Genomic DNA, 27620 nt, shown 5'->3' with positions numbered 1-27620 from the left:
AATATTTTGAAATCGCACTATGGCTCAGTTTTATATCGATTAATTTAATGCTGAAAATACAATATACAAGTTTTTAAAATATTTTCCCCTATTGAAAAATACAGTAGTGTATTTAGAATGTCTATCCACTTTGCTATGAGATTAGGCAGTCAGTTCTATTTCATTCTTTTTATTTACAAACAGCTTTTTATTTATTTATTATTATTATTATTTTTTTTACAAAGATTTCATTTGCTATTTGTAAAGGTGGCACCCACAGATTTTTTTTCTTAACGCAACAAAGAAAAATTGTCAAAGGCATTGTGAAACAGTGTTTGGAGTCAGTAACTAAGTATTACCTGAATGCAAAAAACTTGTTTCATTGAGGGCAGACTGAAATGCATGTATCTTCATACATCAATCATACCTGCAGTTAAGGGCAGTCTCTCCCTTTCCCGGTGATTCGGAGCAAAGCCCATTGGCCAGGTAGTCTGTGTGAGACCTCACCTGCATCTGCTTTTGCAAAGTGCTGACTGACAAAGGATCGACCTGTGAAGATAGTCTTTGCATGTCAGAAAGGCTCAATTAATTAGACAGCCTTTGCAGAGAGATGCTTCAGAAGATATAGGCAGAGGATTTTTACAGTAGGTCCTGAACACCGAGCTGGTTGTCTAAGGTGCGTATTGACCTAGCCGAGCTGTCACAGTGGTTCCCCATCTGTTGTGCTGGTGATGCTCTCTCCACCTTTTCTCTCCCTCTAGAGGTTTAATTAGGCCAGACAGAAAGCAATAGTGAAATTGTGCACGGTGTTTACAGAGCTGTGCACAAAAAAAACCCTGCGCAGCCACACAGATACATACATGTGCTGCACAAAAAGTCTGTATGGTAACGTGTTGAGCTCTAAGAGCTGCGAGTGGTTTGTGACAGATGGTGCCCCTCAACGCAATTTAAACCCTCACACACACAAACACCCCTGCTGCCACACTGCTTCCTCTCAACAGCAGAGGTGCTGAACAATTTGCCCTTATAGCAACCTTGGTGCTTCTCTCTGCCAGTCCGATCCAGTCCAGTAACCATCTCTGTTTGCCGTTAATCAGAACAGATGTCAGGCTATTCCTTCTTTTACCTTTGTTCTCCAAGTCATTACGTCCTTTAACTTTTGCCGCCTTCCCCATGTGCTACACTTGTATCTTGCAGAATAATAATAATCCAGGTGAACCATTAGGACCTTTGATTTCTTCTTTACGCATCAACCAGTGTGGTTTGAAGATCCCACTGAGGTACTAAAATGATATATGTGGGTTCTTTTGGTGCAGTGGACCACATAGTTAATTCTAAGGTGTAAAAAGGAACCCAGGAATGCTCCAGGCTTGGAACAGGGGTTTGTGCCACTTCACTGCCTGCTTCACTGCCTGCTTCACTGCCTGCTTCAGGGCATCCTTGACAGGAGCTCCTGGCCAGGCGTTTCTGCCTCATGGCAGCTCAGGATCCTTCCCAAACTTGTCGCTAAGCTGCTGAATGAGGCCGGCCAGTTCCCCCGTGGCCTGGGACTTCTCCTCCAGGAGCTCATAGCGGAGGCTGGAGATGTCCTGTTTGATCTCCTTCAGCTCACCTGAAGAACACACAAGTCGCAGTGATATGCTCAAAGAAGCCAGATATGGGCTCCCGTTATCTGACAGTCAAGAGGGCCAGTTTGGAGCCAGAGAGCAACCAACAAAGAGGAGTCTCATGGACACAGAGACCGAAGGTTTACTTTGGCAACAGAAATATTAATCATAGGAACAAGAGGCATCACTGAGACAGAATTTCACACGTTATCTAGATTTACTCAGACTTCTTTCAGATATACATTTTTTTGGTGACTGAAGTTGCCGTATTTGTAGTTAATGAATGGCTGACGTAATTGCACGTCCATAACAAAAGAATGCAAAGTATTGCATTCATATACACATGCAAATTTAGGTCAGTTGAGGAACAATGATGTTCCTTATTTTTTACCGGATAAGTACAGTTTTCTCTATGTTATTTATAATATCAAACTATATATTGAGATTTTTTGAAAGGGGCTTTGAAGATCGTATGATGCTGATGAAAGACATAACTTCAGAATTTTCACATAATATGAGGTTTTTGAGAAACAGCCAATTTTGATCTAATAATTGTAAAATGTTTAAAACTTGGTTATTTCACATAACACTGGTCAACAAAGAATTTTTCACGGAAGGGATAAAGGGTGTCTTCTATTCTGATTTAAGAAATACGCTCAGAATTTTTCTCTCACCCATAATTTTCTGTGATTTTTTTAGGCTATATTGATAGTATATAATTCCTTATTAAGAATGTACTGGCATATTCAAGAGCAATTTAGGAAAAATGATTTGATTTCTATATCTGAACATTTTTAGGACTTTACAGAACGGTGGATAAAGTACTGTAATTCTGTTTTGCCAGAGTTTACAGACTAACATGTTTGGACGTGTTGAATGACGGTTTTGCTTTCTCTCTGATATGGAAGGCGAGTGGAGTCCCAGGATGCTGGCTGACCTTTGCTGTACCCCTTAGAGGGATGTTCCTGAGGCCTTCCTGAGGAAGTACAGCAGGAAATCATACACTTCTGCATTTAAGATGAGTCGCTACCACCATGCACATACAGTATACTGTATATATACGTATAGTGCAAGGTTTAATTGTATGTCACTCACAATCCTTGCTGTAAATTCAGATTAGATATTTCAATTAATCACGAACAGTAATGCAAGGTTCATCTATTTTGATTTGTGAAACAAAAAGTAAAGATTTGTAGATCAGTGTAATTAAACAATATTGTTTAAATGTATTGTCTGATGACTTCGAGTAAATTTGTTGACAAGTATACGCTTTCTCTCTCTGTCCACTGTTCCTACGCTGGCTACTGAAGGAAATGCGATTTAATTTCTGCAAACAGCCTGATGTGTCAGGAATGCAATTTTTGATTAATTGCAGGCTGAAATAAAACGATCCTACGCAAGAGCAACTGCAAGAAAGATGGGCAGTAATTAGTTACTTTCCCGGTACCTGGAAAATAACTCAAACAGTGTTTAATGGAGAGGACTGACACACAAGCCTCCCCCGAAGACAAAGACATCTGTCGCATGGCAAGACGCATGGTAAGACGCATGGTTAGACATAAAACTTAGAAAGGTACAGCTTCAGGGCATGAGCAGTGTGACCGTGCCAAACCTCTGACAAGTATGGAGATGGCCAACATGTAGATGGGACATAAAAGTTAATGAGGTTTTTACCTTCGTTGACTTCGTCATTCTCTCTGTCCACCTGGGCCCTCAGCACGTAACGCTTAATGAGCCGCTTCATGATTTTCTCGTGTGCAGAAGCGAGGGAAGGAGAAGTGGAGGAAAAGAAGAGAGAGAGAGGAAACGAAAAGGGGAAGAGAGTTTGACATGTAGAGTTTCACACTCCCACACAGCAACACGCACACGCAGACACACTCACGGCACACACACACAATTTGTTGAAACTCTGAAATTTACTCGCTGCCAATTTACTGTCCCTGATGGCCTCTCCCACTGAGTTGTGAAGTGCTTACTAAGGAAACCTGGGCTACAAGCAGTTGGACACACACAGTATATTTTTACCTGCACTCGGCATCATGGGATATTGGAGGACTCCTAATGAGACACTGCCAAAGCCCACCTACGTTGCCATCCAATCAAAAAATACTTGCTACATACACAGGATTTTAAACTGAGAGTTCTATCAATTAACTGTGCATAGTATCTCTGATCATTCAGCTAATGGATCTGACTTGGGCTCTGGAAATGTCAAACCTCATTCATTCATTGACACCTACAGCCCCATCTTCCGTAACAAGTCCCACGGCTCACGCCTTATTAACATCCCCTCAATCTTTCAGTGTCAGTCTATATGACAGGCTGAATGTGCAACATCAACAAACAGCTCTTCTTCCAGACAACAGTCTCCAACAAAATCACTTAAACAATAAACATCTGTCCTGCCTAAATACTACACTGCAATAATGAGGATGCCCAGCTCGACCTCAGTAATACAGACGCCGACTATTGCCACAGTAATTAATGTGACCACTTATTAATAACCATGTGTATAGTTACTGTGGCCAGATTTGGGTTCCAGCAGTGTCTCTGCCCATGGACTTAGCCTATCTAGTTGCTTACTGGATAAAAAACAAGCTCTATGCAATGATAACAATACATTCGTGTCCTTCAAGTCTTCCTACTTAATTTGAGAGGGTCCTAGTCATCCAGGATATGTGAGAGTGTATCAAATAACCAGAAATCTTTGAGGATCCTAATCACCCTCAATGTTAAGAATCAGTAGCTTGTGGTAGGACACGTCCCACCAATTCTGCTGTAATTTAGGAAACACCTGAAGTCTGAGTATTTTGCTTTTTGCGAATACTTACCTGGTATCGAGTTGGGTGTGTAATTGGCTTTTTCAGTGTTAATTCATCCCGGCCTCTGGGATACATTCGGAATCGACCCTGCAGAGATATGTTAGCATCAAAACATTCTGAATTGCAGATTTATGTGGATTTAAATAAGGCAAATTCCTGCAGGGATTCTGGAGGGCGGGCGAGTGGAGAGGGATGTGCGGGAGAGCGTGATCTCTGCACCATGCTGGACCTGGCGGTAAACTGTGAAGCCTCCTGAGCCCAAGCAGCTCAAACCACCCACGAGAAGCCCTGCCTGCAGCCTGCAGCCTGCTGCTTTTAGCTCACCCTCTCACCCTGGTGCTTCAGTAGAGCCTGCTCTCCTGAACCCTCGTCTGCTGAGTCCTAGTCATGACCTTTGACTTCTCACTTTGAAGTATGAAGAAAGTGTGCCCTGTTCAATGTGAAATCCTTAGTGAAAGCCCTCCCAAATGTCACCCTAATGCATTGCTCTTCAAACCGCGGTTCTCAAAGTCCGAGCCCTGCTGATTTTCCAGCCTTCCTTTAGCTGTGAGCCAGGTATGAAGCATCTAAATCCCAATCAGAATCAGTAATTATTAAACTAACTACCTGGGAGAACTGAAAACAAGGCCTGGTTGAGGAGCCGTGCCCTAATGTCTGGCCATAATTTTATGATGTCCCCCTTGCTGTCATGATATGTATGCTCAAGCTTCTCACCTTAGCGCGTGAGTTGAGCATGCCCATCTCCACTTCGCTATCGTGGCTCTTGCCTTTGGCCTTACACAGGTGCACCACACACTGCCTACACCGCAGCACCAGATAGTAAAAGGACTTGGGACTGGGAACCAGGTTGAAAGGGGGTGGGAGGGTGCGACCCTCGTCAAAGTAGGACAGCCACAGCTTAGAGCGGGCGAACTTCCACTCCACGTCAGCGTCCTCCTGTACGGAGAAACACACAGCGGCAATCATTCATCTACAGCAGAGGTATTCAAACTGTGGGGCACTACCCCCTGGAGGGGTGCAAAGGAATTGCAAGGGGGTGCAGTCGAGGGAAAAAGATAAACAGAGACCTGTCTGGGGGGCTTGGGTGGGGGCAGACCTATTTCGAAATAGCAACCTTAAGAAATATTAAAAATAGAGAGACTTGCAGTGTCTAAAATCTCCCAGGACTTTGATAAGCTGTGTGCAACAACATTGAGGGAACATAGTTTCATTGTTTCCATTGACCTGTAAGGTAAAATTTATTTGTGGTCTTTCGTGTGTGTACGTGTGTGTGTGTGTGTGCGTGTAGGGGAATAAGGATAAATATATCAACACTAGGGAGGCCCTGTCAAAAAAAAGTTTCAATACCACTGATTTACAGCCTTCTAATGTCACTGGAGACACATTAAACTCATTTATCGGACAAGGAGTAACATTATTTGCCCAAGAAAAAAACAGTGAAAAACAACAATAATAATAATAACAACAACCACCATCATTCTATGATGCTATTCTCACCTCAATCTCCTGGTAGGAGTTATTGATCATAGCGATCAACATGTTGAGGAGGACAACCACCATGGTCACGTTGTAGACTCCATAGAGCACATAGCCAATGTTCTCTATAAACTTGTGGTCATACTTCAGGACCACCGAGATTACTTCAGACAGGCCGAAGATGGACCAGAACAAGGTCTTAAAGCTCTCCTCCACTCTGTTGGGCCGGAAACAGACCACACATTCGATCAAAAAGCGCTCAAATCTATCATTATAAACCACGGTGACATCAGATATTACTGAAAATGCAAACACTGGTAAAAAAAAAACTCAAATTTAATCAAGGTTACAGGCTCACTGTTCCACAATAATCTATAGTCCTACTGAACTCAGAAGCAGTGAATTAAATAGGGATAAACAAAAGGAACTTTATTTTATTGATTAGTACACCATGACTTGTGTGCGTATAAGAATGTAAATAAGGGACAAGCTGGAGCCTTTCACTGGCCTCTTAGGCACAGAGTGTGATGATGAGAGCAATAAGGATTTAGATTCACTGTGGTTTTCACAGCCAATACAATGACATTTAATGGGAAGGGGGTTAACCAAGGTAACGACTGACACCTCATTAGAGAAACATGGGCATTTCCTCATCGCTGACAGAGCGATGCAATCACACACACAGGTTTGTAATTATATCTTTGTGAGGACGCTCCATTCATTTCTATGGAGAAAACTCAAACCCCAATATGACGACCTTAACCCATACTCAGCCTTAACCTTAACCATAAGTAAACAAACAAAATATTTTGGTCCCCCCACAATGTAATATAATCCATATCCGCACACATACACACACACAAACTCTTTCTTGGTTACTCTTTTGAATCACACATTTTCTCATCCAGTTGTTTAAATTACTGTCATATCGGAACTTTCACTTCCTAATGAAGCATTTGTAGGTTTCAGGTGGGGAAGTAGCAGCAGGGCGTTTCTGAGATGTATGGAGGCTAAAATACAAGGATTTTGAAGGACAGATTCCAAATTATCAGCATTATGTAGAAAGAGGTCTAGAAATATAGTGAAGCAAATTTCATTCAAATGCTTAGTAGACCTTAGAAGATCATTAAGATATCATTTACCAGAATGGTCAAGTGTGTCACAATAGCATGTCAATATTCCTTCCTATGCATTATGGGACACTAGCATAAGAGACCATGGCTGGCTGACAGCTGTGTCTTTGGACCTTTTTAAACACATAACGTAACAAATCCATACATTTATTGTGCAGTGACTTACTTCCCCTGTAACTTTCAGGAATTCCATGCTATGCCCCAGGGCTACTGCACTGTGATGTTCTGTAAATGCCAAACAACGTCACTCCTGACCTGTCCCATAAAATCCAAAAATAACCATCCCCACAGAGTCTAAAGAGCAAAGTTCCCTAAAGAATCGAACATTTAACTGCCCTACGGCACCCAGCAGTGTCTTACAGTGAAGCAATTAAATTAATATCTCATTAAATTTAATATACTAATGGTATGATTACACTTCTGAATTTAATTAGCCAGAGCCTTTATTACAAGACCTGCTTATTAGACTAGTGTTTTTATATATATATATATATAATCTGTATTCTGTGTTAAAGTAGCATCTTACTATCGCAGCATCAGAGTGAGCCGACTGTCCTATCAGTCCCAGGAGAGGCCCTGATTCAACTCTACTCTCCAGTCAGCAAAGGCATTCACAGCTGGGGAAATTAATTTAATCTTATTACGCTTTCAAGCATGAGTGTCCTTTATGTCCCCATCACTCTGCCCCCTAGAGGGAGGGCCAAGTGCGGCAATCTCATCGTCAGGTATTCATCCGATGCATGGAGCAATCGCAGAGCCTTGGGCTCATGCACAGGTTTGTTAGATGCTCAGTGGAGAGAAACAAAGCCCCCCCCCCCCACCCACCCTGGCCTAATACGTCCGAGTGCCTCTTTGGGGTTGTTACTGGGTAACCGTCTGTAAAAGCTGCTGAGGAGAACCTGGTTTTTGACATGGGTGGAAGGGTCAGTGTTCATGCTTCATAGCTGCTGCTAGCATCATGGTAATATGAATGCACACGCCTGAGACACAGAGTAACGATATATATTCTTATTTTGTTTTGATGGAAATTGCATTTCCTTATCTACTACCTACTTCCTGTGGTTTTTACTAGTTCCCTCTCATAACACCGTGTTTAACCGTGGAATCATAATCAGAGCACTTTATGACACTGTGAGCTCCCTGCTGGAAGCCCGGCCACAGTTACTCCTCTCAATCTGTTTCTGTTAGCGGCCGTAACACTTAAACGGCTTTACTCTCACGCTCCACTCTCTTCTCCCAGTGGTTCAGAATAAGCAAGATTCTGACCCCTGGTGGCAGATTTGGAACGTGACGAAAATCGCTCTCCGGCCACCAGGCAAAATAATGAGATTTTTTTTTAAGAAAGGTGAGAAGGGGTGAGAAAAAATGTAGCTGGATGCTGAGAAAGAAACAGCACTGATGATAAGTGACCTGGAATGACTGGAATCTGGGATGACCCTCCTGCATTCATTGTGGGCTTAATTACTAGGCTCTCGATACCTAGGAAATTGAAAGGATTTATTTCTTTTAAATATATTTTTTAAATAATCTGGAGGTAGGTGTGTTGGAAGAGATTTCTAAGTCAATTCAATTACATAATCTTGATTTTGCAGATTTATCCCACTCTGAGTAAAATCACCAATGAACTTCAGCCTTGAATGTTCAGCTGTGTAGTTCTCACCCTGGTTTCCATTTCCTGAAATGTATTTTTTTTTTGTTGTAATCTACTGGTTTTATTATATTTTTTGCAGATTCCAGAAGCATGGAGTAGATGAAATGCGTGATGTTTTAAAAAACAGGGTGAGCAGTGACAGGCGGAGAACGGTGCTCCCACAATAACTTAGCCTTCAGCTGAGGGCGGCAAGGTTGTTAGCAAAAGAAATTCATGTTGCAAGGGATTTCTTAAAACTCACGTGGTGAAGGCGGGGTTATATTTGGCTCCCAGGTAGTAGGAGTAGAGGTTGAACATGCCGATCATGAAGGCCACGAACACCAGGATGAAGATGACCATGAACTTGAAGATGTCCTTGACGGTGCGGCCCAGGGAGATCTGCAGCGGGCCGAAGCTCTCGTTGGCGGGCAGGATGTAGGCGATGCGAGAGAAGCTGAGCACCACCGCGATGGCGTAGAGGCCCTCCGAGATCAGCTGGGGGTCTGAGGGTCTCCACCTGTTCCTGGCTGTGAGAGACACGGAGAGGCAGAGAGTCAGGAAGATCGCGAGAGACAGATGGGACAATGAGGCAGAGAGTCAGGAAGATCGCGAGAGACAGATGGGAAAATGAGGCAGAGTCAGGAAGATTGTGAGAGACAGATGGGAAAATGAGGCAGAGAGGCAGGAAGATCGCGAGAGATGGGAAAATGAGGCAGAGAGTCAGGAAGATCGCGAGAGATAGATGGGAAAATGAGGCAGAGAGTCAGGAAGATCGCGAGAGATGGGAAAATGAGGCAGAGAGTCAGGAAGATCGCGAGAGACAGATGGGACAATGAGGCAGAGAGTCAGGAAGATCGTGAGAGACAGATGGGAAAATGAGGCAGAGAGTCAGGAAGATCGCGAGAGATAGATGGGAAAATGAGGCAGAGAGTCAGGAAGATCGCGAGAGACAGATGGGACAATGAGGCAGAGAGTCAGGAAGATCGCGAGATAGATGAGAAAATGAGGCAGAGAGTCAGGAAGATCGCGAGAGATAGATGGGAAAATGAGGCAGAGAGTCAGGAAGATCGCGAGAGATAGATGGGAAAATGAGGCAGAGAGTCAGGAAGATCGTGAGAGATGGGAAAATGAGGCAGAGAGTCAGGAAGATCGCGAGAGACAGATGGGACAATGAGGCAGAGAGTCAGGAAGATCGCGAGAGATGGGAAAATGAGGCAGAGAGTCAGGAAGATCGCGAGAGACAGATGGGAAAATGAGGCAGAGAGTCAGGAAGATCGCGAGAGATAGATGGGAAAATGAGGCAGAGAGTCAGGAAGATCGCGAGAGACAGATGGGACAATGAGGCAGAGAGTCAGGAAGATTGTGAGAGACACATGGGAAAATGAGGCAGAGAGTCAGGAAGATTGCGAGAGATGGGAAAATGAGGCAGAGAGTCAGGAAGATTGTGAGAGACAGATGGGAAAATGAGGCAGAGAGTAAGGAAGATCGCGAGAGATGGGAAAATGAGGCAGAGAGTCATGAAGATCGCGAGAGATGGGAAAATGAGGCAGAGAGTCAGGAAGATTGTGAGAGACAGATGGGAAAATGAGGCAGAGAGGCAGGAAGATCGCGAGAGATGGGAAAATGAGGCAGAGAGTCAGGGAGATTGCGAGAGATAGATGGGAAAATGAGGCAGAAAGTCAGGAAGATCGCGAGAGACAGATGGGACAATGAGGCAGAGAGTCAGGAAGATCGTGAGAGACAGATGGGAAAATGAGGCAGAGAGGTAGCCAAGGGACACGGATACTCTGTTTGTGTACTGTACTTTTTAATTAGCTTCAGGTCTCACGTTTTGTCACATACACCATCATACACTAGTATCACTGTGCAGAAAAATGCCATATTTGATTGCACCACGTTTACTTGTTAGCTTTATGATTACAGTCTTCACACTTCACAGTATGTTCATTTGTGGATGATATTCTTGCTGCTGTATGGGATTCCCCCCCGAATCAATAACAACATTAATCTTAATATAGAATAATGGAGAACAACAGACGCAGTCTATACACAGCTTGTTTTGCATCATAATGAAGAAAATCCAAATTAAGAAATAAGTAAAAGTGAACCTAAAATCAGTGTTTTTTTATGGACAACTTAATGAGTGATCAAGTTTCCTACACAATAAAAACATATTGGTACAAAATAATTTCAGTCAATTCAGAGGAAGTACTGGCACCTGAAGAATGTTGCTCATAAAAATAGTGTTCATATACATAGGATAGGCATGATTTTCACCCTGGGTAAAGCAAAAATACTGCTTTTAAATAATTCCTGACTGTTCTTGCTCAGACTATGCAAACGTTTGTGATTTATTTCTTGATGCTGTAAACATCAATTGCATTAACGCCACTAATAGCACACACTGATAAAACTGAGTTCCGAATCTCTAAAGCTCCAAGATTTAATTTGAAAGAAGGAAGAAGGAAAGGAGCAGAGAAACCAAAGTCTCCCCTGGGTTAGCTGTTCCTGAAAATCATTAGAAAAATGACACAGAGTCGAAAAAGCCCCTGGCCTACTTTGCTCTTTTAATGTTTCTGGCTCAGAGTGACTAAACTGCCAAACAGGGTTATTATACAAGGACCAGAACATCCCCTCATGGATGCACACGCCACGCAAAGCCTGCGCTGCTGACTCAAAGATCACAGATTCATTTCTTTGCAACAAGCGGGTCAGTGCTTCAAGGACGTTCTGCAAAAATGTATTTCCATTATATTTTTATTTGCTTATGTATTGATTTTATAATGGGTCTGCAACATTACAGACACGTCATACACAACCAGAATTTAAACTCTTTGCATCTCAGAAAATAAGCAAAAAGCAATCTTAGAATAATTTTAGAAGAAATTCAGAGAGCGGAAGGACATTTTTAAATGCTAACATCTCTAGAATGATCTCATATCATCTCTGGTGCTGTTCCTTTCAATGACTTGCAGTGAAAGAGACAGGACGGCCACAACCCGAGATGTAAGGGATAAATGGGTGGAATTTCTGCCTCTCGCGCACAATCCTGGCCCCCAAGTTAAGATGGACAAAGAAACTGAGCTGCCCTTCAGACAGTACATGCTAGAAAAGACTGCAAAGCATCGTGGTTTATGACTTGAAAATAATATGACTACTTGTGTCAGTCGTCTCTGATGGAAGATGGTTAGTGCATCAATTCTGATGGACCGTGATTGGAGAGAAAATTAGTGTCACACCGATCGTGGTGTGTGATTGGAGAAGAAATTGGTGCAATAGCTTTGGTGGTCTCTCACTGGAAAATGATTGCTGTAGCACTGTTTAATAGTGCGTGAAATAAACAATGTTCAGTATATTCCGATTCTCTGGTCTGCTCCACAGACTTTGTCGCCATTCCTGTTTGTAATTCAGCTTATCGAATGCTTAGTTCAACATGATGTGTCTGCCATTTCCACTGGCCAAAATATGATTTTGCAACCATGCAAATAAACAGCTTGAATGAAATATTTTTTCCTGCAGTGACTTTTACCTACCATAAGATGGCAGCATTGACAACTCCTCATATGCGACAGTTGAAAACATGGAATTGTAATAGCTCACAATTTGTATTTATTTAGGGCGGTTTAATATGTAGCACTGCTACCTCACATAAGAATTAAGGGGTTCGAATCCCAGTGTGGGTGGAGATTGCATGTTCTTCCCATGTTGTGTGAGGTCTCTAGTTCTGAAGTTTCTTCCCAGAATCCAAAGGCATGCAGTTAGGTAAAAGGGTGCATGTAAATTGCGGTACTGTATGACTGTGTGTACAGGTGTGTGCCCTGTGGTTGATTGACACCCCATAGCGGCTGTATCCCTGCCTTGTGCTCTATCCGTTCAGGAATAGGATCAAGGTTACTTATCCAGGATAAGCTGCTGCAAGGGAAATGGGATCATTTATAAAATTCAATTGACATCTTGTTGCACAAGGTGTGCTATGCAAAGCAGCTGAGTTGAGTGCTTTGAGAACGTCTAAAAAAAACTGCTCAGGGCATCAATTAGTCCAATTAAACATGCAAACAGACATCTAACTGGATTTGTGATTACAGGTTGTAATTCTAACAGGGACATTTGTGTGGTTCCCTTGAGCAGGAAATCTGAATTTTACATGGAGCCGCAGAAGAAAATAACAGATATAAATGAGTGCAGCACCAGATAAATAGATTAAGCAGCTAAGTGATGTAATTTAAACGAGGATGACTTAATGGACAATTCTGTAGACTCACACTTTCAGGGATGTGTGTTCAATTCATGCCCCAGCTCGCTGTGTATGGATCATGCTTTGCTTGTGTGTGGGTCCCCAGTCACAGTCCAAAAATGTGACACAGAATTGCTATATGCCGTGTGACTGCCATGCATGCTGATTATGGTGTCCCCTACCTTGTTTCCCTATGCTATGTAGAACAGACTCCAGGATACTGTCAGCTTCATTGATTGGATAAGGGTTTATGACAGTTAAACAAAGGTAAATTACACATTGGGCCTCACCACGATAACCATTTTCTTCTAAATGTGCAGACTTATTGATTAAGCAAGGATTTCTTTTCTCTGCCAGAAAACTCATTCATAGTTACTTGTCAATACAATCCCATGTAAAACGCACTATAAAAGACTGCAAGAGGTGGCCCAACAAAGCGACATCTGTTACGATGAAGCTAGTAAGTCTCTATTACAGAATATTTCCATGTAGTATGTCTAACGCTACTCAGAGAACCACTTAACACAAATTCTGGCTTTGCACAACTGTCAGCACACCGTTAAAGCTTTAGTGCTCAGGAAATGTAGTCCTCTTGGATTTAATGGCTTGTTAGTTGCACTTTAGAGAGAAAACAGTACGTGAGCCAGCAGGTAGTAGTTAGGTATTGGCTAGGATGAGGGCTCAGAGTGCTTACTAAGAATAGTGAGCACAGGAGTAGGGAGCCTGCACGATGTAAGTCCAGCAACAAAACTACACTGTGGCTTAGTGAGTATTACTATTGCAGTTGGGCATTTGAATCCTGTCTCTGCTGTATGTGGAGTTTGCATGTTGTCACTGTGTCAGGTAGGTTTCCTAATCTCCTAATTTTCAGTCAGGTCAGCAGATATCTCTAAATTGCCCACAATGTTTATGTATGAATGCGCCCAGCAGTCGTCTGGTATCCCATATCCATGCCTAGTATCTTGTGCCACCTGGAATTGGGTCCAGGCTAACCTGACATGGATAAGTGGTTGGAAAATGTATGTATGGATGTATGTATGGATGTATGTATGTATGGATGTATGTATGTATGGATGGATGGATTATTGTATGTCCAGGAGCAATTCAGATACTCCAGGAAGGTAAAATCAAGGTCTCTTCTAGAACTTGCATCAGCAACCTTCAGACCAGGGGCCTGTTTCACAAAACAGGATTACTTGCTTAGCCAGATAACTTGATAAATCTGGCAAGTTATCTGGCTAAGCAAGTAATCCTGCTTTGTGAAACAGGCCCCAGATGTTTGCATGCCAACACTTCAAACCACCTGCAGTCATGGGGTAGTGTCTGCTGCCTACAGGTGTGGTTAACGCGCCACGGTACTGACCGTAGGTGAAGTAGGCCACTTCAGCCGGCAGGGAGGCATTGCTAAGGTCATTGTTGGGCACATGCAGGTCCACGTATAGCTGGGCCTTCGAGGCCTTCAGGAAGGCCATGAGACGAGCTGTGAAGGACGCCACGAAGATGGAGAGCATGCCAAAGTCCAGCACGTTCCACAGGTGCATCACGTATTCTCGAGGCCCGTCTGCCCAGATTTCCTTACACTCCGACCAGATCATACCTATAACACAACAGATGCTCTTACATTCTGAGCCAGGAAAAAAGATTAAACAAAACCATGTGTCACAGTCCAGTTTGGGGGTGATATTGTCAAAGGTGGCATTACATGATAAGGGACAAAATAAATACATTTTTTCGGGGGCTACTACACCAAATTCAGGAAGAGTATGTGAAAGTTGGAGAACTGAAACTTGCAATGATTTGCAACCATTTACCATCTTCTCCAATACAGACACGCTCACTACTAATTACGTGCTAAGACTTATTAAGAATGTTACACTTCAAGATGCACATTAATTTGCAGAAATATACCAAGCCATACATAGACAGAACTGCATCTACATATATGAAAACCCCAGAAATGCACTGTAATTACCATACACACTTACAATGATAAACAGACAGAAAAAGACAGACTTTCTCCTACGATGCAAACACATTAATTCCTAACACAGCCTCCTTAAGACTCTTCAAACACAGCAGATAATTGCTCATTAAAAAATGCCTCTAATCAGTTTCATTCTTTGCACAATTACTGGAACTTCAAAGAGCACAGCAGGGTTGCCCCCCACCCCCCCTTTTTGCTACCTGTGTCACTGAGAAGGAGAATGACTTGTACCCACCCTCCCCTGTTTCGAAACCCAATTCTCAGAGAAGGACAGAAAGTATGGCAGACATTAAAAAGTCACAATGTGGCAAAGTAATTGGATTCTAGCTCAAACAAAAGCAACTGAACCTTCGAGTTGAGTTCTGGGCGCTGCTCAGTTGATGCTCACACAAACCATTTCTACACTTATCTAGAGATTGATATGGTTTTTCATGAAGTAATGCCAGTGAAGGACTTTGATTGACTCCAGATTCTTATTCCCCTTAAGTCGTCGGACATCGTGTAATTCCCTGTCAGGCGGAGGATGCCTTCTCTTCTTTATCTCCTTTGTTACTCGATACCACTGGATGCTTCCCAAATCTTTCCAAGCTTTCTCTGAACTGCTTCCACATCGATCTTGCACTATTTTCCGGTTCACTGTCTGCTTCAAATTCAAAACTCGTTGTCAGAATGCACCAGGGGATACTTGTTCATTCAAACTGAGGGTGTCGCCAACAGCAGCTAATTTGACTAATAAGCATTCATCCATCCAGTCATCTTATAACCACTCAACCAGGACAGGGTCACATGGGTAACATGGTAAGAAAATGCAAGCCGCACACAGAGAGTGGAAGCAGAATACGCGTTTGTAGTTATGCAGTATATAACATTTACCATCATGTTGCTATAACAGTGCTGCAATGCAACTGGGCTATCAAGACAACTACCTTCATCTGCATTATGAAAGAAATCATATTTTACTCACTAGAGCGTAATCTTTCCCAAAATGCACTGGGAAAACACAGGCTTACAAAACGAACCAGGACAGAAGACAAACCTTATTCACCGAGAAATGTCTTAAACTACAATCCTGCACAAAAAAATGGGTCAAAACTTAATATTGAGCAATTTGGGTTTGGCCTATTTTTTTTGCCCAGGAATGTACTTCCACCACAAGAAAGGATAGATTCTACTGTCTGTGAACACAGACATACCCGACTTACTTAGAAGACATCAATATGCAGCATGCTTTATGTGAGGGACCATATTACATGTAATGAGACAATATCATGCTCAGACCGAACAAATCCTGCTCACCAAGGACCCACTTCATGATGAGCATCTCAGTCCAGGAGAACTGAGTGGTCTTCACCCGAAAGATCTGCCGGGGGTGGTCAGTGACGGTCTCGTTGGGGAGGGTCTTGATCCCCTCAAAGCGGTCTGAGGCATTGAGCACCAGAAGGCCCAGGAAGATGGTGAAGGAGACAGCGTGGGCCACAAACTTCATGAAGGGACTGCGGAGTATCTGACCAAGCTGCAGTGGGCAAGAGAACCGCAGTCGACTCATTTCATGCAATCCAGAAAATGCTAATAAAAACCAAACAAACATTGACTGGCTGGCTGGACATTACAAATGTTATCATACATTTACCCATTTTCACAGGGTGATGCTTTAATAAGATGTTTAACACAAGGCAACTGCATCAAGTACCACAGAGTTTCATTCTGGCAACGTGGTGACCTGTTATTTAACCATAAAGATCATCTGTTTCAGTTTATTAATATACCAGATGGTTTATCGGTGTGTGTTAGGCTCCATGAGAGGGGATTTTGTGTATTTAGATGGGTGCGTGTATGATGCTAGTGAAAAGAAAGAGGGCTTGTTTTCCATAATAAATGTCATTTAAATTGGGGGATTTAAAGATCACGCATGATGAGATTTCATTAACTTATAGCCCACAGTGTGCATTTATCGTTAACACGATTGGCTGATTTGGAGTGAAGGAATTAATGACTTCTCTATTGGGTGCTACATTGCTCTGGAAGAAAGGACCAAGCCCATTATCTGTCTGACCTTTTGAAGACTGATCTCACAAAATCAGCAGGTAAGGCCCAATAGAAGGACTGTGATCCATTCTGCGAGGAGCAAAATTGGAGGTAATAAAATTATTAACTGTAGGACATGCATGACATGATTGATTTGAAAATGGAGTTTGAGGTATCTACAAATTTAAAGCAGGGTTGAAGGCCCAGATCCATGGAGAGGCCATCCCAGAACCTGCACCCACACCGGCCTGCCCTGGATCGGGTTCCCCACCCCTGATTTAAAGGGATGTTCTCATTGCTCATTATCATGTGCCAAAGTGGGTGGGGCTCTTGTAGTACTCAAGCTTTCTGCACTTTAACAGGTTATGGAGAACGTGTGACCAAAATATCCCCTAAATGTAACTCTTGAGAGAGGGCTACTGTTACTGTTAACTAATTAATATGAATTTCTTTAGTGAATTATTCAAAGCCACATGCAGATTATAGAATATATTGGGTAACGCTTCACATGAACTGCACCTTCATAATGCATTCATAGAACATGTAAGTACACCTTACCACCCTTCCCTACTCTAACAGCTGTAGTATACATTTAATAAGAAACATTTTATGATAATAAACATTATAATTGTGTAATCATATAATGTTTGTTATTGATGTATTTTAAAGCTGTTAAGGCAAGTTAACATGTTAAGGTCTAATAAACATGGTTTTGGCTTGACTAAACATACATGACCATACACACACGTGCACTCACACACACACACACACACACACACACACACACACACACACACCTGCTGGTGACCACTAAAACTCATTTAGAAATGAGGAAAAAAGAAAAATGAATGATTAAAGTAGTGATTAAATAAAAATGGTGCCTCAGTTACGGGATTCATTAAAGCAGTTTTCAGATGATTCTGATAACAGCTTTTGTGAAAGACACCTATGGTCTGGGCTTTAATGATGTGTGAACACTGAAGAACAGCACAAGGCAGTGCTGCCATATAAGTGTCAATGACCCCCATAAACCACTCCTGACCCCCCATATAGAGCCATGCCTCATATTTATACACGCAAGAGCTGTTTCCAGAGCAAACACACGGGGGCTGCCCTCACAGCCTCACGACATCACAAACTGCCTGACTCACCAGTACAATGGGCGGTATGGAGAGCTGCTCACTGAACGGAATCGCCCCACTGGAATAAAGAATGCTGGCAGCTCGGAGTGGCAGAGAACTGAACACAGATGGTTTAGGTTTAAGCCAAATGTCATGTCTCCCAAATCCATGAGCATGGCCTTGTGACAGGACTATAATCCTCCAGGAAGAGGACAGCGTGAGCCTTCGTACAGCTGAATAAGCCCTTTGAGTAAAGGTTATCACACCAGACTTCAACCAACTCAACAGTTGTGCGCTTTAATCTCCTTTTGACCTCCTGAGCGTGGAAGTGAGGGGTATGTGCTAGGTCAGCTAGAACAGGGCGTGCACCGGCCGGAACCACAGCCATGACCAGAGCGAAGATGTACGCTGGTGGCCAAAATTGTGGAAGTACTTCCAATTTTTAGAGATTGCAGAACTTTATTCAACTGTTGCTTCAAGTACTTATTGGGGGTAGTGTGTTGCTCAGTGGGCTAAGCCTCTGTGCCTGTGATCAGAAGGTCCTGGTTTGTGCCCAGCCTCAGCACATCTGCAGCTCCTTAAGAAAGGCCCCTAAACCCCAGCTCCCAGGATGCTGCTATGGCTGGCTGGCCTTTGCGGCCAGCTTGCTGTCACCCACAAAGAGCAAGCTGAGGGAGGCAAAAAGAGAATTTCCCCACAGGGACCAATTCAATCATCTAATGCACGATTTTTGTAACATTCTTTGATTGTTTTAAAGCATTACCAGGAATATTTCTGTAGTAATTTTTAAAGGGTAATGCCAAAAAAAACGCTAGGTGTTTCCACAATTTTGACCACTAGTTTAGGTAGCGAGTTGGTGCACGGAGCAGAACCGAGAGTGTTAAAAAGCAAGTATAAAACAAAAGCGCAGATCATGAGCACCATAACTCAGCAGTGTTCAGGCATACCTTGCTGCAAGGCATGATCCAGTAAGCAATGGCCAGGAATGGGAGCCCCACAGTCACTCCCAGCACAGTCCAGCATTTCACGCCGATGGACTGCTGACGGAGCCCTGACAGGTTCTCATACCAGATGGTGAGAAGCTGCTGCTGGCAGTTGGGATGGGCTACGAACTGGGGAGACAGAAGAAGGATGGATCATCTATTACAGGAGACGACAGACATACATATTAATCCCTTGTAACCCCTTTCACAAAGGTTAAAGGGGATCATTTTTACTTCACTGTCTCATTGTTTTAATCTGCACATAAATCCATCGTTTTAATCTGTACGTAAATCTCTCCATCATTTTCCCATAATCACGCCATTCATTCCAGGGCTCTGGAATATGCAAACCAGGGGGGAGGCAAACCATTTTTATTAAATAGTTCGGTCATCATCTTTGATTTCATATTGAAACAAATCTATTATTCACAGACTTTACAAGATAACAGTGCTTAAGAATTACGTAAAGCCGATGATTAAAAATAACTGGCGTTGGTTTCTTTCGTTTGTAAAAGACAGCTGTAAGGTTTTTGTTTTTCGCCACATTACTGCTATAGCAACTCATTAATCTATACAAACAAAAACAGCATCATTGATCTTTATTAGCATTTTGTTATTTAGGTATTATTAACAGTAGCTTGAGAGACATGAAGGTCCACACTTTTCCAGGGAGGGCTAGGAATCAGAAAACGAGTACGTGCTTGTGCTGTGGCCCCCACGTGAACAGTTACAACCCATTTAGCGGCCCCCTATTTCCCATATACCCCTTTTATAATCCATAGTAACCTCCACTTTCTTTCAAAGAGAAGAGAGGCAGAAACACTTTAAGAGGAAAGCAGGGTACGAACAGACATTTGGATGTTCAAAACAAACATGTAGTGAATGAATTAGTTCTGTCTTAACAGGAGCCCAAACAAACCCAGCATTTCCAGAGTACATTGTGCGACTGTCTCCGAATGGATATTTAACTTGTATCAGTTTAAGCTGCTCCCAGATTCTCTTCACTTCTCACTCTGCTCCTAACATTCTTCTCACAGCTATTTTGTCTTCCTCCCTTATATATCTCTCCTTAAAATCTTGCCTGTTATTCTCTCCCTAGACTTCCTCCTCTTCGTCTTGTTTCCTTTGTCTCATCTTCTTCTTTCTCCCCTGACTTCGCGATTGTTACTCCTGTGTTACTCCTTGTTTTTTTCCCTCTCTCTTGCTTTATGTTGCCTACCCACGTGTCTCTCTCATGTCAATCTCTCCTGGTCAGTCTCCCCTTCCCTTCTCTTCCTTTCTACCAAACAACCACTCTTGGGACAGCTACCTTCTCGCTTCCCGACATGAAGAATCTATCCCTCTAAGCCCCCATTTGCGGGATATAGGAAGGTGTCTTTCTTATGACTTGCTACCCATGGAGCCATATTGATCCCAGGCTCAATTACCTGTTCTGTTTCTTCGCAGGGATCATGGAGAGAAACGGCGGACATAATTGTTCAGGGAATCTGAACAATAATCCTATGAGCCTCACGAAAGCCCTGGAACTTCTGATGTAAAAAGGTTACAATTTTGAGCATGAAAGATGACCGTTGTAATCCTTCTATGCTTGGAAGCATCTTTTGTATATTACAATAAATATAGTTTACAGCTGCCTGAGTGTCATAGATGCAGTTTGTTGTTAATATAAATATAACCAGGATAGACACTGAAGTGAGCCTACTGTATCAGTCTTTTATACTCCAGTGAAATACAGTTTTTCCCGTAACAGTATGCAGTGGAGTAATTAGTCCTGAATTATTGGACTAAACAGATTTCTAACCACTTATTTTGGTCACGATCACCTGGAAAGTTTAAATACTTTTCATTTGGTAAAATGGTAATATCTCTGAATTTGAAATGTTAGTATGTACATTGAAAGGCAGACAAAAATATACTTAGAGTGAGGTTCTGCTGTGACAGGCAAAAATATACTTAGATTTAGGTTCTCCCATGACAGCGAAAAATATACTTAGATTTAAGTTCTGCTGTGACTGGTGTTGGTGTATTTAAATAGGGGCTAGGATGGATTTTGTGGGATGATTATTCACAAAGGTTTGCTTAATTTGCCTGCATGATGTACATTTAACATTTTCTGCCTAAAAAGAAACAATTGCCAACTCTTTTCCAATGGTGGACTCAACTTACTAATAATTTGACTAAACAGATTTTACTTTACAAGGGTATATAAAGCTGGGTTCATTTCCTTCTCACTAATAAGGTTTACATAAAACACCAGTATACAAAATAGGGAAGTTAAATGCAGTCCAAGCAAATTCAATGTGGTATCTGCTCACTTTGATCACTGGCTGTATTTTGATCGCTTTACATGAAGCCCCAGGATGTACCTTTGATTAACGTGACAAGAGATTAAGCGAGAGTGTTAAGGAGCAGCCTGTCTGACGTAGGAATAATCAATATTACTGACGGCGTGTCTGCCAGTCCTGAAGAGCTGCCGTCAGAATTATTTAAAATCTCACACGGGCCTTTTTGACTTAATTATTAAAAACCAGATTTAAATTCGAACCATATTTACATACATTACACACTGATTGGGCTCCATCTAAATCCATCGGGATCACTCAGCTGAAACCAGACAGCCTTAAAGCTTCACTGTACACAAGCTTCTGAGTATGTAAATGCTGCGCTGGCGAAACTTTTAATTAAACGTACACTTTAAAACCGGGAGTTAGATTTAAGTCCACCTTTCAGATCAGGAGCGTACCTAATAATTTGGACCCCCTCTCACCTTGGGGACCTTGTCCAATTTTACATGTAAAGCGCTGGGCCCCCTGAATCTGCCATGCTGTCCACACCCCCCCCAACACCCCTTTTAGATTGGTATATTTTGGCCAAACGGGTTGATTGTTTCTGAGTATGTCACTGTGAAGATTTATCTGCAATATGTTATTAATAAAAAAGTTGATTCCAAAGGCATTGGTTGCACATGGCTGGACAGCTGATCTGAGCCATAATTTCAGCTGTTTTTTTATATGCAGAAATTGCCAAGTTAACCGAGATATTGAGGGTAATTGTATGAGAACAAATAACAACAATGTCTAGCAGCATATTTACTAAAGGTTTTTTTTGGCTTGTCTAATAAATGATGCTGTATACACTGGCTTAGGTGTCAGTGTAGCTCTTATTAAATGGAAGCTGAATTACCTTGTTCATACCACCAGTGAATACCTATGAGAGTCACTGGTCTATAGGGAAAGATTCATTTTTCTCTCTTGCAGAAGTAATACTTGGTTTCACATGTAATGAGGAACCTGAGGACCTAGTGGAATTGTGTTTCTGTTTCTTAATCTAAAGCATCGATCATTTAAATGTGCTATGATACATATCTATAAAGATTTCATTATATAGAAATGGAAAAATAGTAATGGTTTGCATTATAAAGAGCATAGGCTGAAATCTAAAGACGACCAGGGTGAAAACATCCATTCACACACAACTAACTGCACATACTGCACCCATAACACTGGGTACATAGTGTTTTTAATGTGATATTTGATGAATCATGCAGGCTCAGTACTGCTTTGTGCTTTACATACCTGGCCCTTTAAACACGCTTAAGCAAATGCTGACTTTTCCCCTCAAGATTTCCTTGAGTCACTAAACAGTTAAATGGATTGTTAGCCACATTGGCAATGAAGTTAAATGGTCAGTCACCAATTTAATTAATTGGGGGCTGAGTTTGTGAAATCACTAGTCAAACAAGCAGTGAGATGCCTGGATACAATTCAAAATGGAATTATATACTCCTTGACTTCAGAATAATCTCAGAAGAAATGTTAAAGTCATACACCAGTGTTTGCCAATCTGGTCCTCAGGGACCCACAGCCGGTCCACGTTTTTGCTCCCTCCGAGCTCCCTGCCAGGCAGTCCACATTTTTGCTGCCTCGGGGCTGGGAGGGAGCAAAAACATGGATTGTCTGCAGGTCCCCGAGGACTGGATTGGGAAACACTGTCATTCAGTTGTCTCTACACTTCATTAATATGTTTTGTAAAGATTCAGAGCAGGGCTTGTGGGGAATCCCCTTCTCCGTGCTCAGTGATGTATTATGCAGTTTTGCTGTTCCTGTTTTGTGCATCATAGCGGCTCCCTGTTGAGTTTCTTTGGGTCAGTGCATGGCTTTATGTGCCGGCTTCCATAAGGGCGGCCCCTCTTCTCAGGACCCAATCTCCCAAATACAGCAGGCATCACCTGCTCCAAAAGTCCCCTCTTCCAGAATCTTCAGAGGACTCTTTCCTCGATGGCAGTTTTTTGATCCTTGAGTGCAAGGTCGGCGATCTGATTTAAAAGTCAATTGATAAAGTTCTGGTATGATTACAGCCTCACTTCTCGACACATTCTTCAGGATCTCTGACAGCTCCAATCAGCCTTAGCCTTCTTTAATCAGCATGAGATACGGCCGGGAATACCCTCACCTTCTTGACCTCGTACTTGATGGCCAGCTTAACACGGCTCAGGCAGGGGCGGTGATGATCACCCAGGGGGGCCTGGTCCACGTCCCCATTCAGGATGGCCTCCACCTCCTCCGTGTCCCGGCACAGATCCAGCACCCCCACCAAAAAGTCCTTGCATTGCATGGACAGCTTCCGGTAATCGTTCTGTGCATGAGGGTAGGAAAAGGAATGACATGAGGCAGCCAGAGAAGTCAATGATGGGAGGGAAGAGAACAGGAAGGATGGGGTGAAGGAGGAACATCAAGAGACATGGAGAATATGAGAGTTAAAGAAAATAGATGAATAAAGGGAAAGATGAGAGAGACGGAGACAGTAAAACTGCACTGGGTCATGACAGTTTGGGTGTAGAGCCAGGATGGCGGCTCCAAGCTGCAGAGAACTATCACAGCATCATGATTGACTATAGCTGAGAAATTTGCAGCTCATGACTACAGTCATTTTTTTTTTTGAGCACTGCTGTGATTTCCAGCTGGCAGAATGCAGGGGTGGGTCTGCTGTCACTGTTACAGATTTGCTACTAATAGCATTTATGTGGGAGGCAGAGAGCAGAGGGTAATAATACCTACAGTGTCACAGAAATAGCAGTCAGTGGGGATTAACAGTTAACAGCTGACAGAGTTGGCTCCGTTGTCACCTTTAATGCTGCTAACAGCAGATTTGTGGATATTAGAGAGCGGAGTGCAAAGATCACTCAAACAATCATGGTCCATGAAAAAAACACACAGGACGACTCCTTTGGCACCTGCCTGATTCCCTCCTTTAATTAGAAACTCCCAGGCTGGCAGGGTAACCCTAAGAAATGAAAGTCTGTCAGAGTGATTGAGCATCATGAGAACTAGGGACATGCCACAGAGCTGTGGCACTGGCTGTATGTTCATACGCAGGTGAAAGGTGAGAATCAGGGTTTAAGTCACCCCACAGTCCTCTCTGTGCAGCAAAGACTAATAAAACAGCAAGCAGTGCCATGCAACATCCATGTTTTAGAATATCCAAGCATAATAATAATAATAATAATAATAATAATAATAAAGCATCGGTGCGTTCAAAAAGACTGCTGATCAACACATACAGTCCCAGATTTTAGAAGTTTTATCCTCTAAAGGGCCAGACTAATGTCTTGAAGTTCTGTATACTGGGACTTTCCCACAAAATTACTTTAAACGTTGGTACAAACGCAAGTGCTGGAAGTGAAGAAATTAGTTTGTGACTTTACTGTTAGCAAGGTTATATCTTAATGAAGTTTTAGATCCCCACTTTATTAAAAAAAGACATGAACCTGATTGGATTATGAGAAGAGCTGAAACTTAAACCTGAACTTAAATTAATACCTAGAAAAAATAACTTTTGCTTAATATGATTAATAATTGTTTACCACTGAGTAGCTCAGCTGTTGATTATTGAGTGTATTATCAGTACTATCAGCAAAATCTCCTATATGTTAATTTGGTGCACATCTCCTATGGGCTTCACTTAATGCACATCTTCTATAGACTTGTTAAAGGTCTCTTTAAACTAGTGCACATCTCCAATGGACTTCACTTGTCTAAGGTCTCCCTAAAGTAGTGCATATCTCCTATGCACTTCGCCTGTTAAAGATGTCCTTAAACTAGCGCACATCTCCCATGGACTTCAATAGTGAATGGACTGCCTTGATTCTAAAGCTTCAGCCAAACTGATGATCAATAACATTCATCAAAACAAGAAGGAAGGTTACAGGATATTAAAATGTGACTGTTTTTAATTAATGCCTGAAAATCACTCATTGCTTAATTAAATTAGCAGGGGCCAAAAATGCCCAGGTGTCTTATTCAGTGATACTGTTCTGGAAACTGCTTCGATGCAGTCTGATGAAACTCAAACCTTTAGGGAAATCTCTCTGAATGTTCTGGAAATACGGACACAGACATAGATACTTTCTACCTTGATGGATTAAATAACTTTATATCACGTTAGCATCAAAACCTGGGCATTGTCACCTTTAAAATGACAGAAATTATGGAAATGTCTCTGGGAAATGTTATCTGGGAAGGCACAGGTGATGATTGTCGTCATCTGTATGTCCCAAGCACCTGTTCTCTGGGGCTTCACAACTCAAAGCCACTCCTGTGTGTTTGGAGGCTCTGTAGTCATATGAATATGCGCGTGTGGACAGTACTGTAACCTTAGAAGCTGCACAAAAAACATAAGCGAGAGCCCTCTGCATAAGAGTTGTGGGTTATACTCCACATGCCTATTATTACCCCTCAGGAATGAATAAAAGGAATGACGCCATCCACATTAACAAAACAAGAGAGATGTAAAAAATTAGGTCATAATAAAGGTTGATTGCAGCCAATTAAATGGGCCCCTTGTGGAACTTATTTAATTTTGCAGCCATCCAGCAACACAAGGACAACAGCTGATAAAAATGAAAGCTGTCGTGACCTCATTCCTCCTAAGCAAATTCTCATTGAGATACTTGTCTGAAGCCCTATATTGAACTGCCAAGACACATTAACATGCAAGCAAATGCTGACAGAGCATGCAGTGCAAACCTGCCTGAAGCCTAAATGCATCAGATCAACGTCAACGGACCCCCTTGTGGATTAGCCAGAGTAAGCAACCCCTTGCAGTGCAATGTACTGCCCTACAAAGGCAAAACACAGTAACTCTGCTGACACAAACTGAGAAAAGGGACTTCAAAGATTTTTGACTGTTCGTTCATATGTGTAGTAGGTTGTCAAATGTTTTCCTCAAAATTATATATAGAGTCTAAGAGACTCAATTTTGGTAATAATTCGGTTTTATATTTGCTCTATCCAAGGATTAATCTTACAGGGATTCTAGGCAAAATTGCCTTACCTTGAACTCGGTCTCGATGTTAGCAAGCCGTGCCAGTTCATTGCTGAGCTCCAGGGCGGTGAGAACGGGGTCTGCACTAGACAGGGCGAGGTAGGCGGGGCTGGCCAGGCCCTTGTAGGCATTCATGCGGGAGCGCGAGTGGCTGAAGGGGTCACGGCGCTGTCGTGCACCACACTCCGCGCACTTGCAAAAATAGTCGTGAGGCTTCTCGATGCGCGCGCCCCTCACCAGCAGGATGTGCACAATCTCATACTCCTGGCACTGCGCAGCCAGCACCAGCGGAGTCACGTCATGCGAGAAGCGTGTGCCGTCCTCATCGTAGGCGTAGAAGTCGTCATTGTGCAGCTCGCGTTCCAGCCCGCCCGCGAAGGCCGGGTGGCCCAAGATGGCCTCCACGATGCGTACATAGCCCTTGCTGATGGCGAGGAGGAGGGCGTCGCCCACACGGGCCAGGCCCTCCTTTAGCAGCAGCAGTTCTGTCACCTCCAGGTGCTCATTGGCCACCGCCAGCTGCAATGCATTCTGGCCCATGTAGTCCACACAGTTGACGTTGAGTGTCTTGGACTCCTCCAGCATCTTGCGCACCACGGGGATGTTGCCGTACTCGGCGGCGTCCAGGAAGCGCTCCTCCTCAGCGGTCAGGCTGGTGCCGCGCTCATTGAACATGTAGGCCGGCCCACGGACCGCCTGCCGACGACCCTTCTCCCGTAGGGTGGTGTGACGCCGGTGCATGGCCTTGGCACTGCCTGCCTCCGCCCTGGACAGGGGAGCAGAAAGGGTGGAGAGGGATGCAGAAAAGAGGGGGGAGAAGAATGGGTGAAGGAAGGGAAAAGAAACAAGGGGGGGGGGGGGGGGGATATTCAACCTGCCATTTATTTGCATCCTTACTTATTTTCCACTGCACATTTTTATTACTTATTTTATTGTACTGGTTTGTCTTGCACTGTCTTGTACTATCCCATGATGCCCAACCCTGCAACAGCGGCCTAAGAATTTCAGTGTTTCTCATAACAATAACACCGAAACATCCTGAGACAGAGAATTACAGTAGGAGAGAAGGTTATCGCCATTCCTCTAATGCCGTAATTGATAACGGCTGCGTAACTAGGCGCCGTTCCACATCTTGATTTGTACTGCAAAGTTAATACAGGTTTTCAGTTGGTAAAGGAACTGGGCCTTTTCATCAAAAGCCCCCATTGCATTTTCACAGAATACAAGCAGATGCTGGCGCTTAAATCTGTTCTGTGTTCAGAAGGCAGACTTCTTCGTACAGACTTGCCCTGCGTAGATGAAA

At 43.0% G+C, this 27620-nt stretch overlaps 1 protein-coding gene across 4 annotated transcripts in view; it reads right to left on the bottom strand.

The window, feature by feature from the left end:
* The window catches only part of trpc7b (transient receptor potential cation channel, subfamily C, member 7b), a 37142-nt gene continuing 9522 nt past the window's right edge, over positions 1–27620 (bottom strand). For all 4 annotated transcript variants that reach the window (XM_023842803.2, XM_023842804.2, XM_023842806.2 and 1 more), the window contains exons 2-12: positions 26327–27083; positions 23447–23629; positions 18959–19123; positions 16162–16378; positions 14245–14478; positions 8910–9174; positions 5906–6101; positions 5123–5344; positions 4418–4495; positions 3261–3336; positions 1–1591 (exon numbers count right to left, since the gene is read on the bottom strand). In XM_023842803.2, the coding sequence (XP_023698571.1) occupies positions 1452–1591; positions 3261–3336; positions 4418–4495; positions 5123–5344; positions 5906–6101; positions 8910–9174; positions 14245–14478; positions 16162–16378; positions 18959–19123; positions 23447–23629; positions 26327–27083 (2533 nt within the window). In that variant the 3' untranslated portion in view covers positions 1–1451. The remainder of the gene's footprint in view (positions 1592–3260; positions 3337–4417; positions 4496–5122; positions 5345–5905; positions 6102–8909; positions 9175–14244; positions 14479–16161; positions 16379–18958; positions 19124–23446; positions 23630–26326; positions 27084–27620) is intronic.

The sequence above is a fragment of the Paramormyrops kingsleyae genome, chromosome 10 (genome assembly GCF_048594095.1).
Source record: "Paramormyrops kingsleyae isolate MSU_618 chromosome 10, PKINGS_0.4, whole genome shotgun sequence".
Lineage (NCBI taxonomy): Eukaryota > Metazoa > Chordata > Actinopteri > Osteoglossiformes > Mormyridae > Paramormyrops > Paramormyrops kingsleyae.
The sequence above is the reverse complement of the archived record's forward strand: the minus strand, read 5'-3'. Positions and strand labels throughout refer to the sequence as shown.